This window comes from Botryllus schlosseri, chromosome 3 (genome assembly GCF_051294905.1).
Source record: "Botryllus schlosseri isolate E-star chromosome 3, Bs_hap1, whole genome shotgun sequence".
Classification (NCBI taxonomy): Eukaryota; Metazoa; Chordata; class Ascidiacea; order Stolidobranchia; family Styelidae; genus Botryllus; species Botryllus schlosseri.
The window spans coordinates 26734383-26747990 of record NC_137238.1 but is presented as its reverse complement, the minus strand read 5'-3'; the positions used below and the strand labels follow the sequence as shown (position 1 = coordinate 26747990).

Below are 13608 nucleotides of genomic sequence, written 5' to 3'. Positions count from 1 at the left end.
GGTGTTAAGCCAGATAAGATGACGGGAAGAAATTCAATGCAGCATTTCTGCTGATACTAATTGACTGAGATCACAATCCAAGCCGAAAACTGCTAGTAGTAGGCTTGCCGATTTTTGCATTAGCCTACCTCGTGTCTAAGAGACAGACATGAGCATGGATTAGGATTCGGATTTGGAAAAACAGGATTTGTGAAATTTTGTCGGATTTGGAATGGATTAGGATTAGAGATATTTTTTGAACGGATTAGAATTTGGATTGGATTTACCTATTTTCTGGGCGATTGATATATTGTGTGGCGAATGGCGACAAAGTTTCTTCAGATCAGTTATAAATGTACTTATGGTTACTAGGTTATCTTGAATCAAGGCAATTGTTGGTTGCGAAATAAAATTTTCCAATCCTTCCCTTGCATAAATTAGCATTTTTTCTGAATTTCCAGTTGGAATCGGATTAGGATTGGACATGGACTTGAATATGAAAAAGCTATGGATTAAGATTTGGGTTTGGATTTGAAGATTCTGGTTTGGATTGGATTAGGACATGGAAATTCCAAATCCGCTCATCTCTGGGAGATTGATGTCCTGTGGCGAATGAAGTGGAGGTTTTTCGTCTTGCAAAAGTTACGTCTTGTACTTTGGCACTCATCATGCGTTTTATTTCTTTTTACATAATTATAGGCATAAGATGTGGGCTTTTTTCGAGGAATACCAAGTTGATATCGGATTAGGATAGGAATAAACGAAATGTCCGGATTAGGACTTGGATTAGGATTTGAAGCTTCGGATTTGGATTGGATTAGGACATAGACATTTCAAATTCGCTCATCTCTCAGAGATGAGCGGATTTGAAATTTCTATGTCCCAGTCCAATCCAAATCCGAACCTTCAAATCCAAATCCTAATCCATAACTTTTTCATATCCAAGTCCATGTCCAATCCTAATCCGATTCCAACTGGAAATTCAGAAAAATACTAATTTATGCAATGGGGGGATTCGAAAATTCTCTTTCACAACCAACGATTCACTTGATTCAAGATACCTAAGTAACCATAAGTACATTAATAACTGATCTGAATAAAGTTTGTCGCCATTCGCCACTCGACATTTCAATCTCCCAGAAAATAGGTAAATCCAATCCAAATCCTAATCCGTTCTGAAAAAAATGTCTAATACAAATCCAATCCAAATCCGACAAAATTTCACAAATCCTGTTTTTTCAAAACCTAATCCTAATCCATGCTCATCTCTGTCATCTCTGCTAAGGGGAATACCCGATTCCGCAATGAGTTTTCCACAATCGATTGTCCCGCTGGAATGGTCGCGAGTTGTCGATGCTGATGTTTGCTATATCGATTTGGGATTGCAAGTGTCACTGCTAAATCCTCGTTTGTTTTTTCAACGCGGAATCGTTTGGTGCATTAAGCGTTGAATAAATATTACTTTCAAATGGAGACCGCAGGCGAAACCGTTTTGGAGGTACGACCGTCTGAAATTCGGTTCAAGCAAGACAGCATCAACTCGATCTTCCAGGACAAGTTTAATGTCAACGAAACTGCCAAACAGCTCAGCAAGGGGCAGATTTCGGCCGACAGCATCCCGCGAATTAGCATTACAAAGAAGAACAACAAATACTACTCATTCGACAATAGACGGCTGTATGTGTTTCGAGTCGCTGAATACCGTGGAGCGTTGTCGCGGATCAGAGTGAATGTCGTGCCGAGTCATAGGTTCGATGAAGAAACCTTTACCACGGAAGATGATGGCCGTACGGTTCAGGTTCGCAATGGAAGAACGCTGCCGCACTATAAGCAGAATTGGCTGACAAATCCAAGGGCCTACTTTCAGTCTGGCGATCCACTTTGCGGTATATCGGACGTCGACGAGGAGATTAGTCCTCGACATCGAGATGACTTTATGTCAACTGCTCGACCAAATAATTCTTTCTGCTCCTGTACGATTTTGTAGAAATGATTGCCACCGCCAAGACACTGTGTAGGTAAATTTAGCCTGCTCAGAGGAGGTCAGTAACGCAGTACTTCAATTTTTATTCTCAAAGTCGTCTTTGCCTACTTGCAATACTTATTTAAGTGGTTATTATTTTAGCGTACTGCTAGTTTTAGTTGGACAGTTTATATGCAATGTTTTTCGGAGTAAGTTCGCGTGACTTTTATGAGGAAAATGTAATAAGAACCGCATGAAATTGCACCAATATTTGATGAGTGATTATATTTTGTGAGATCGTATTGACTTGTAGTGCTTGTAGTCGCGAAGATGCCTCTTGTAATTTCGAAACTAGCCAACTGTGATTATAACTGCCGAAGGAATAAGAACTTTCGACTATATCTACTCATTGCCACGACTTGCATGAGTGTTTTTCTACCTTTCATTTCCTACATCCATTAGTTTTGACATGTATTGAGAATTGCTACTTCTACATTGCAATTGAGCATAAATTTACGTCATTACTTTTACACCGTAGTAGCGAGGCTCACTATTTTGACCACGTCTGAATTTACTGTTAGTTCAGGCGTCCATTATTTGCGTCAAAATCCTCGAACATTGCACATTGCTGTTATACTTCGCAATTCAATGGAGATTTCCGTATAAATTTAATAACTCCGTGTCAGTATTCGGCTTTCATATAAGTTCACACGCGTAGTGCGTTTCTATTTCGTACTGTATTGTATTATATTATATTATTGTCGTAGTCAATGTCTTAATATATTGGCATTTATTGCTGGTGAGAAACTTATAAAAATAAAACATTACTGGTTGGATACGTGTATTTGTGACGACGTAGATATCGCCGACCATTATAAGCATGAGCCTGTATCTTCATTTGGTACCGCTTAGAACCCGGTATCAATGTAAACCGTAAATGAACAGGCTGGGTTTTTTAGTATGAAGAGGACGCTAGTTAGAAGTTATCAATGGAAGAGCTATGTGAATGCTTTTATTCCAGCATCATCATCAGAAAATCGCTATTGGGCTGAACTTTGAGCATTAGTGATGTGGTCTTCGCCGTTGCAGTGTTGGGATTTCCGGTGATACGAGTTCGTATCAAGTGAACAAAACTGCTCGCAGTCACCATCGGTATTCCTTGAGATAACATAGCGTTCGTTCGGAAATTTTTTGTTATGATAGAATAAGAATATCAAATCAAAATTGATTCCGTATACGCCTGATACAATATTTACATTAGACATCGATGCATTCGTTAGATCAATTACGTTGATATAAATAATTGATTGGTTGACTGAGCACAATTCGCTTGACTTCCCATGTGTAGTGTGCTTCATTCTTGCTATTGTGTGATTGCGGACAAACCTCACAGCACAGAGTCACTAATTTTATTCACAAATGAAAGCTGAGTATTCTGTGCGAACTATCGAGCAAATGTTTTTTGAAATTGGCAAGGTGCATGTTCGTTTAGTGCTACCAGCGCCATGTAGAGAGAGTCTCGGAGTTGAAAAGCAAAGAATAGAAACCAAAGATGTTATAATGACACGGAAATTGTACTACATGAAAATGGTTCACAGGGCATAACCTACCAAGCGCGAACCTCCAATTTCCAAAGGCTCGCACACAAAACGCGACCGTGAGCCTCACGTTAACACCATCCATATTCGCTCTCCTCCGAAGCCTCCTGCCTCCTGCCCATGACAATAGTAAGTTGCAGAATTGGAATTAGCTTAGTGATAAACAACATGGATAATTTCCAAATGTCGACTATTTGTAAGCCGATTCGTTGGCGCTTATAGGTATAGTTTTTGATGAATTGCTATTGAATCGCATCGTATAATTTAATAGTCGGCTCCGATACGATTTACGAAAACGCCCATTTAAAAAAGCTGTTTCCACAAAAGATATTGAATGAGTGTTAGCTGTCGGCTTCCAAATCTTATTTCATAGACGGTGCAAAAGCAATCAAAATTGTGTTACAATTTGCATCCTTATGGCTACGTGAACATGGATATTCTTTTTGTTAATGTAATTAAAAGCTGTAAACGACAGACCCTGCTTGCAACAACTGACGAAATGCAGGTATTCAAGCTCCTTTCTGGTGCATATGTCCTGTATATATAATATAAAATACATCCATCTTGTCAGGTCGTCGCGAGAGTTTTATAATTTTTCTCGTCTGCTACAATCTGAAATAGTTTGGGAACCACTGCTTTTGACTCTCGCAAGTTTTGGGTACACTGATACACGTCGCTTGCAATCGTCTCGTCACTTGCTCGTTGGAAATGCTATTATACCCTCGATATTTTCATTCGATGCTCAGGCTGGCCAAGATCGTGTGCTTGAAAATCAAAAGTAAGGCGAGTGGGTCTACTTGAAGAATGGAACACAAAACTATTAAGATTCATAGAAGCTGGTGTGTCGAATATCTCAATTTTACGTTTTGCAAGCAGCATATTACCACTGGCGCTGCCTAGAAGGGCAGAAACACACCTTTGCCCCTCCAAGTATTGGATTCGCTCGTTGGGAGGACATCTGTACTATATAAGCCACAATGTGTCTGTATAAAGAAAACAATGTATGAGGCAAAATTAGCATGAGCGATCGAATTGATCATTCATTCAATATCAACGAATCACACAGCGTAAAGCCAAGAACATTATTTAACGAAGATACAAATACAAACACGGGGCCGTTTTGCCCTAACCATGTACAAAATAAGCACATTTCACTCGCCGCAAGACGGTTGCTGCACGTTGCGACAGTCCCCTAAAACCGACGTGATTCCTCACGCTTTTGGAGCATCGCCTCTATCAGGTTGCGATGCACTGGCAACATGAGTTCGAACACGATAGATATGAGGTCGATCACCGCCGCCTTGAAGTTAATCTCCCGAACGGGAATCTGTAATTCTTTCATTGACGGAACAGCGACGTATTGGATCGAAATAGTTGATACATTTCCGTCCTCGTTTGTCGAAATTTCCTCAGCCTTTTCCTGAGCTGTCATCCCAGCATCTACGTGGCTTTCCGTAAGGTTTGTTAGCTCACAAGCAAGCTCTTTCACATGAGAGCAGCGCTGTCGTAAGGTTCTGTGAAATCAAAATTTACATCGGTGGCAGCAAGAGTAATAATTTAGCCTGATAACGATCAGACTATAATGTCTTCGTTGCAATGGTTCATGGAAGCTACCAAATTGACTTCATCCAATTTTGTATCGAAACCGATCTTAGTTTATATTCAGCAACGACTTTTCACAACCACATTGTATTATGCCTACCCTATTTTCAGAACCATAAAGAGGACACTTTTCTTGACGGTAAGTTTGGTAGTTACGGACACAAAGTTACAGCAATAGACATAAAAACAATATATTAAAACTAAGGTTTATCAGATTTTGACAGACAGGTCGAAGAGTTCACCTTTTTCCATATCAGTAATCGCGGTCTAGTACGTCTCGCCTAAAAGTATTCTTGAAAGTATAAGAAAATGACGAAATGTGGAAAAAGAGGATATTTGCGCGTCCTCAGAGGACAATTAACATTTTCGTCGGAAAAGAGGACAAAGCCTCCTAAAAGAGGACATATCGTACTCCACAGGCCCACATTGAATGTCATCTTTACTAGAGATGGTGCGGGCGCCTGATAGGTTCTGGTTAGTGTGAACGCGAACGTGAACCTATGACGTCACGGGATATCACAATAATAATTCCAGCCCTACATTTCCGTAAAGTAATATATTAATGTGAGCGATAACTAGCGACAACTCAGGTCATATTACGCCACAATGCTGAAGTACATGCTGACTTTCTAAACGTCACCTAATGCATCAACTGGAACAATCAGACGCTATAATTATTCCACAAAATCAATATATTCCGTCGCTTTGCCAACAATTTCGACGAGGACTCGGCTAGACCGTACAGATGTAATCTTCATACTGAGACACCGGTTTCGATACTTGCTGCAGATGTTATCTCAGAAACCCGTTATACAGTTGCCAACACCCAATTGGAGGGATTTTGATTTTATGATACAATAAGGTTATCAAATCTAGATAAATCCCGCCTAATAGCATTTTTACAAGAGATATCGATGCATTCTTTATATCAATTTCGTTGATGTAAATAATTGATTGGTTGACTAGCATATCTCGCTGACTTCCTACATGTAGTGTGTTTCGTTCTTACTGTTGTGCGAATGAGGGCAAAGCTCACAGCAGATAGTCACCAAAGATACACAAACGGAAAGCTTAATACTCCGAGCAAACTTTCGATCAAATAAATTTGTAAATTGGCAAGGTGCATGCTCGTTTAGTGCTGGACTTCTTATCATGCTGCCAGCGCCATGTAGAGAGTGGCCCGAAGTTGAATGACAATGAATTTCAACCAAAGACGTTCTAATGAGGCGAAAAATTATAATACATGAAAAAGTTCACAGTGCAGTACAGTGAGATAATCGATTTCACGAGGTCTGCATGAAAAATGGATCGCAAAATCATTACACAGTGTTATGGTAGATTTATACGTACACGCGCAGTACGAGCGAATACGAGAAAAATCACGCAAATTTAATGTTCACTGCTTCTGCAACTCCCTCCTTATAAAGTACATTACATCAATAGTGGTATCCTGTAGCCGGGACCGGAGTTTTGTAACAAAGTGTCCACACGTATTAAATGCCCTTTCGGCTTCCACAAAATGGGCTGAATATAGTAAGCAGCGCTTCCTTTTTGCCCATTCTTCTGTTTATGTGTCCAGTACTGGCAGGACGAGTAGCTGATACTGGAATTGTGGCCGACATGATAGCTCGCTCTAATTCCTCCATGGGAAATTCACATGATCAGGCCGTAGCCAGCCAAAAAATAAGGGGGGCGGGAGTGTTATAAATAGAACGAGTGGTGTTTTAAATAAAACGAGGGGGTTTCGATTTTTTTCGAATTTAGTATCAGCGGAAATTAATTACGCTTGCACGCACAAACATGTTTGCGAAATGCGAACATTCGATGTCATTCAGTTTCGCGATGTCACTCATTAATCAAAATCGATGATCATAATAGTCTTAGCGGCATATTGTCTCCAAGCCACCAAGAGATAGGAGCCAACGCATGCCAGGCCCGAGACTCGATGGTTACGCCAGCGATGATATCGTTCGTATAATGCCTATTGCAGATGCGATTGTGTAGGCCAGCGATAATATCGTGAGCACCAAGCCAATGCAGATGCGATTATGTGGACCAGTGATGGTATAAAGTCCACAGAGCCTATTGCAGATGTGATTCTGCCAGCAGCACTATAGGCTTGTTGAAGACTCGAAAAATCAGGCCAGCAACGACAGCCGAGTTCGCGGCAATCAATGAACTAATTTGGCGATCTTCTCAGCGTGGGATTGCGTCGCGTTACACACTGCATTGACATATCTCGTTAATTGGCGACACACTTCTCGCTAATTGGCCGCCCGCAACACTGATAATACGACTTATTGAAGCTTCCTAAAAGTGTAAAACGCAATATTAACGATACTATTTTATCCGGTTAACCGGCAGGATTATATCCGGATATCGGATAATAGAAAAACCTGCGTTATCCGGATAATCCAACCCTAGTTCACATTATGCATCACAAAAGATCATATTTACTTGTATATCGTGTGGAATAATAGCACAGCATTTGCTGAAGTCAAAGTAAGCAAAAAGCTACATGATTACCTTAATTGATCGCTGATTAATTGCTCATCGTGATTAGCCTTGCAAGACACTGCTGAAAGCCAATCCGGTTTGCAGTGGGGAAGAGTTTTCCCACATCGTACGTACAACTCCCGTCCGTCATTTGTAGTTGTGAATCCCATTCCACCACAATATCCACTCGTAAGCAATCGAACTTTTATCCGAGATATGACGTTCCGGTATTCAGCAACCCGAAATACGTACAGTCTTCTGTTGTCGCGGGAGTAGTATTTGTTGTCCTTCTTGGCAACAGTAATTACCGGAAAACTATTAACAGAAAGCTCTCCGTTGCATACTCTTTCCGCGGCGGTATTCACATCCCCCATTCTATTTTGGAATCTCCAATGGATGTTGTTTTGCTGAAACCTTATTTCTGAAGGTCGCAGGTACGTTTCCATGATCCACCGCCACGTGGTCAGACCGAAAATGACACAAAGCTTCAGAAAACACGGTGTGGCGGTAGGACGGTAGCTGCGGCGGGGAAATCACCCGCTCGAATATATGCCGTGACAGTGGGCGGTAGAGCGCTCGGCATAGCCATGAAATATGCAGCCTGCCTGCTAAAATGTGATGTTTATAAGATTGTTATTTCATCTGAGCTAGGGAATTTTCAGTTGTACACAGAGCTGGTCAAAGTAGTCAAGGAAGCTATACAAGTAAGCAAGTAGCTGTGGAAAGCTGTCATAATGACTAGGGATGGTGCGAGCCTCTGAAAGGCCCTGGTTCGTGTGAACGTGAACATTTTTGAAAAGTTCTGTGTGAACCCGAAGTGAACCTTTGACGTCACGTGACGTCATATTGCTAATTCCAACCCCACATTGACGTAATGTAATATATTAATGCACATGCACATGATAACTAGCAACGACTAAGGCCATATCATGCCACAACGCTGAAGGACATGCTAACTTTTTAAACGTCGCCTAATGTATCAACTGAAACAATAAAATGCTATAATAATTCCACAAAGTCACTAAAGACTCACATACGGAAATCTGAATATTCTGAGCAAACTTTCGAACTATTAATTTTTGAAATTGGCATGACGCAAGGTTCTTTAGTGCTGATTTTATTTCCATGCTGCCAGCGCCATGCAGCGGCCATGCGACGTGAAAAACTGTAATACATGAAAAAGGTTCACAGTGCAGAACCTACCAAGGTAAATTTCCGAGGTTCACACACAGAACACAAACGTGAATCTCACGTTCACACCATCCCTATTAACACCTCTCCCCAGAAATGTAACGACTAAAAATAAAATAAAATAAAAAAGTCATCACTTAGACTGCCGAATTACCCACTTTTCTCGTTGATTTTGTGGTGTTGGCTAAAAATAGGTCATCACTTCGTTTTTTTGTGCGCTTAGATTTTCTGTGCGCAGAGACCGTGTCAGCACTGCGCAATTGCGCACGCACCAGCTTACAGAGAACAGTACTCTTAACTTTTTTACTCCCGCGCCTTATTTCAAAAATTCCCATCGTCTTACACCCTCACTGGTATTAGAAAGCCCATAGACCACTTGAACCGATGTGCTATTTGAAGAAGTAACCTAAAAATATCGCAGTTCGCTAAAATCCATTTAAAATTAATTGCACATCCACAAAATTTCACGCATCAATATGCGTGTGCGCCAAGTTAATTAAAAGAACTATCTTCAATTATATCCCGTATACAAAAAGTAATAGCAAATACAAATATCAATTTTATAAAGCGGAATGAATACATTTTTATGTTCTTTAGGTTTCAAACTTACATGACTGCATTTCGCTGTCAGCTCCTATACAGCTGTCAAATTTAGAACTTTCCCTTTTCACGGACGACCTGGCGAGACGGCAAAATAAGTTACATTTGTTTTATAGCAGGGGTCACCAACTCAAAACGGGTCGCGGGCCACGTTTCAAATTTCGTAGCGCATGAATTCAATATCGATGTAAAATAGGCCACACAGCTTAGCAACCTCGTTTCAAAACTTCATGTTAGTACATCGCTGCTCTATCCAACATGGGCAACGGACATAGTTACCACAAACGCAGTAATATTTTATCAAAAGGAATATACAAACACAACAAAAATCATGATCATCTATTTCATTTTATTCTGAACTCTGAGCTGTACCAGATACCTGGCAACGCTTTTAGGCGACTAAGGAATGGATATTGAGGCTAGCGAGATACGTTACTTGCTGAAAGGTCATCTCCACGTACTGCTTTATTTTATGGCGAAGCCCTAAATAAACCGTTTTCTAAGCTTATATCGGTCTTGGCAGTGTTTGGGCCATTGCACGTCAAGACAACATGCCCATGCCCATGCCCAATGCCCATTCATATCTGCTCGTTCTCCCTCGATAGAACGCGGTTGCCATCGCCAATGTCGTTTTATTTAGTGAGAAATAGTGACGTTGGGCACAGGAAAGTAGTCTATTTCGATACAAAAACAACAGCAACAATAAGTGTTGGTGACCCCTGTTTTATAGCATATTTTTTCAATCATCACCTTACATTTTGCGCAATACTTGATAGAAGTTGCAGTAAAAAGTAGCATCAAAAATAGAAAAAGTTGCGAAAAGCTGCACTATAAAATTCCTTCAAACAGCTTAAAACATCATACCACATAAATTTGGGGTATTTAGGAAGCTCCCGGAAGCTGTAAAGAAAGTTGCAAAAGTTGCAAAATCATGCCCTAACCACTAGAAATGATTTGTTTTTCGATGTGTGTTGCTTGGGTAGCGAGATGTTAATAAAATCCAAATTGAACCTGTTTATGAATCAACTCAACATCCTCGCATCACGTCGTTGAAGCGCATCCAAAACCTCTAGATTTCATGGGTCGTGATAAGCATATGCCGAGTTTGATAAGGGGACGTTGAATCGAAAAAGTTCGGTTACCACTATATGGTATAGATCAGTGATCGGCAACAGCTGGGAAGCGAATTTATTTTTACTTTTGTCTGTTAGCAGATTCGGAATAATAACGGTCACGATCACTCGTAGAAATTAAATAAAAATAGATAAAATGAGTAAAATCTCTTCAATCATCTGTGGAGGGAGCAGGGGGAGTTTCGAAGACTATATACCCATTACTGAATAAGTATCCCTTAAGTATCCAAAGGTAATTACGCACGTCTTTCCAACGAATAATGCAAAGATACAATTTTTTCTTGTATGTGATAACCAGAGTTATATGCTTATCATTAGGGCAAGTTTTTCTTGCAGTTATAACGCGAGAAAGTTGCACTTAATTTTAACAAAAGTTGCAGTAAAAAGTTGCATTTATAACGTTTGTTAGATTATTAGGGTATGAGTTACTCGAAACGTTCTGTTGTATAACGTAGTTCCTGTAGAGCTGTCAAATTTGGTACTTTCCCATTTCCCAGACAGTTTGGCAACTCCACCAAAGACTATACATATTTTCCGGGTACACTGCAACAAGATGACGCAATGCGGAATAATTTTCCCCAAAAAACCCAAAGGATAGGCTGCATTGCGATAATACACTCCTCCCCTCCCCATAAAACTTATCAAATACCATACCCCAAAGGCCCAAACCCTCTATAGGTCTGCAAACTTGACACAAGGCATTGCAGAAAAACTCTTGGTGATTTTAACAAAATATATAGCCTGAGAAAGGTGACTTAGTGGAAATCTAATTTTCGACGGTCTCGCCTGGGTGTTTGTGAAATGGGAAATAATCCCAAATTTAAACGACAGAATTAAAAAAGCGAATAATGTACATATTGTTGGGGCAAGGTGGTGCTTGGCGAGTGTAGTTTAACTTCTTGCTTGCAAGCCATTGTGTCACAGATCACAATGAGATGCAGCTAATTCATCATATAGCTCTTTCTTATGCAAATCAGATAGACTATAACCAAATTATAAATAGTTTATAGCATATTTTTTAAATCGGCCCTTCATATTATACGCAATATTTGATAAACGTTGTAGTCAAAATTGGCATGAAAAATTGCGAAAAGTTGCAAAAAGCTGCATTATAAAATCCTCCCAAACAGCTTAAAACGTCATAGTACATAGATTGTGAGTATCTGGGAAGCTGCCGGGAGCGGAAGCTGTAAAAAGTTGCAAAAGTTGCAAAAACTTGCCTTACTTATTATTCTTCGGAAGTTTCGATTGCGATCCTGAGCAGGGCTACTAGTATTAGCGACGATTATACTGCAATATTATACGTTCATGGGATTTTACCATCTCAACACAACAAGAAGGCTAAATTTGCATATTTTAGCACATACCGCTTGTAGATATCATAGTGATTCCAAACTGAAGACGCAAAACAGAATTAGTATATAGATCTGCTGAAAGCAGCAGTGAACACCAAAGTTGTGTAAATCAGTGACTCTTCACCGCAAGTCCGTGGCAAGTTTCGGTCCGGTGCTCCAATTATATTCGAATTTTATATCTCAAAACCAAAATGCAAGAAGTCCGATGCCTCGTCGGAAATGAAACATCAAATTTTCAATTGGATCCGTAATTTCTGCCTGATGTCCGATTATAGAGATCTTGGGCTATATACATTGGACTTGTCGTATATTTCAAAATGCTGCGAGTGTTGTACAGAATTGTTTCCAGGCTAGCCTACAACTCGCTGAAGGCGATTTATATGTGGAAGTTATTTGAAAAAGACTAGTTCAATTTCGACAGTACAATTTAGCGATATTTGACATTGAAATACAGAAGAGCAGACGGCAAAGCTGCATATCTTTGGAAAATAACGGACAATCAAAATGTCAGTAGTGGATTTAACAGGACTTTACAATGCAGAAAATCCAACAGAACCACGTTTAGCAAGTCTAATATCAAAAATGTATCAATAATTGAAGAATCCATTTATATGCTTCCTTGCCGACGAGACGCCATTGGATTGCGGAAAGGTACGCAGTCGTAGTGCGGAACAATGTGAAGGTATTCAAAAAAGTTCATACCGGATCAATTATCAAGAAACTGAGTTGTAGTGGCGGACAGGACTGATCAACAGGTGACAAAAGCCAGTTTTAGGTTACATATAGAGAAGTTTGGAGTCGTATGGAAACCTGCCAGGCGATCTCTGGCTACTTGTCTGTGAAAATCTTACTTCTGTGCTTTGTTGTTTGTGTTATTCATGGCGTTGGTCGACTACTACAGCCATTTACACTAGGCCAATAATATTACATTTTATACCGCAGCAGCCGACTAGTAGCACGTCCTTCTACTATAGGCTTTATTTTATGAGACACCGCTTACACGGATGAGAAGGCGAGGAGGAGCAGGCGAGGAGGAGCCTAGATAAACCTCCAACATATAGATATGAATTCTCGGGTTGACCTCGGTCGGATTCGGAACCGCAACCCATTGGTGTGTGTGAGAGCTGAGGATTATACCACTACGCTATCTCGCCACATTCTTCTGCGCTTTCTTCTGAAGTTTTATATCATTTTTTTCCTATGCCTTCTGGTATCCACGGTTCCATTATGCCCCTACCAAATTGTGCCAATGTGCCCAGACTTCCCACCCACTTCTTCAGAATACAACAACCAATATGTTTTAAAATCGCTATCCTACGGCCTACAGCTACGGTCCTGTTCTAGGCTGACTTAAATCAGTAGGCTTAAACTCGGGTTTTAACCTTGATTTTTTTTATTTACATTACACCGGAGAGATGCTTGAATGTGGTTCAATATTGGGCAACCATCTGCATTGTACATAATTGAGACATATAGTTGATCGACAACGACGCTGGTATAGTTCAGCTAATCGACAAGGTGAGAAAATATCGAGCCTGTCGAAATAAGACGGTAGTCAGTTGGCGGTTTGTGACGCTGTGCTACTATTTACAATGCAACGGTGGGACATCCAAAATGAAGCTACGGTCCTTGAATTTAGTACTAAGAAGCAGAATGACATGCCGCCCTATTTCTTGTCGCTTTCTTTTTCT

General features: G+C 40.3%; 1 protein-coding gene across 1 annotated transcript; it reads right to left on the bottom strand.

The window, feature by feature from the left end:
* Positions 1–4599: 4599 nt before the first annotated feature.
* LOC145435318 (uncharacterized) lies at positions 4600–8108 on the bottom strand. The gene is made up of 2 exons (XM_080312616.1): positions 7669–8108; positions 4600–5054 (listed from the first exon to the last, which is right to left on the bottom strand). The coding sequence occupies exons 1-2, from the start codon at positions 8082–8084 to the stop codon at positions 4733–4735; spliced, it is 738 nt and encodes a 245-aa protein (XP_080168742.1). The 5' UTR covers positions 8085–8108; the 3' UTR covers positions 4600–4732.
* Between the last annotated feature and the right edge of the window lie 5500 nt (positions 8109–13608).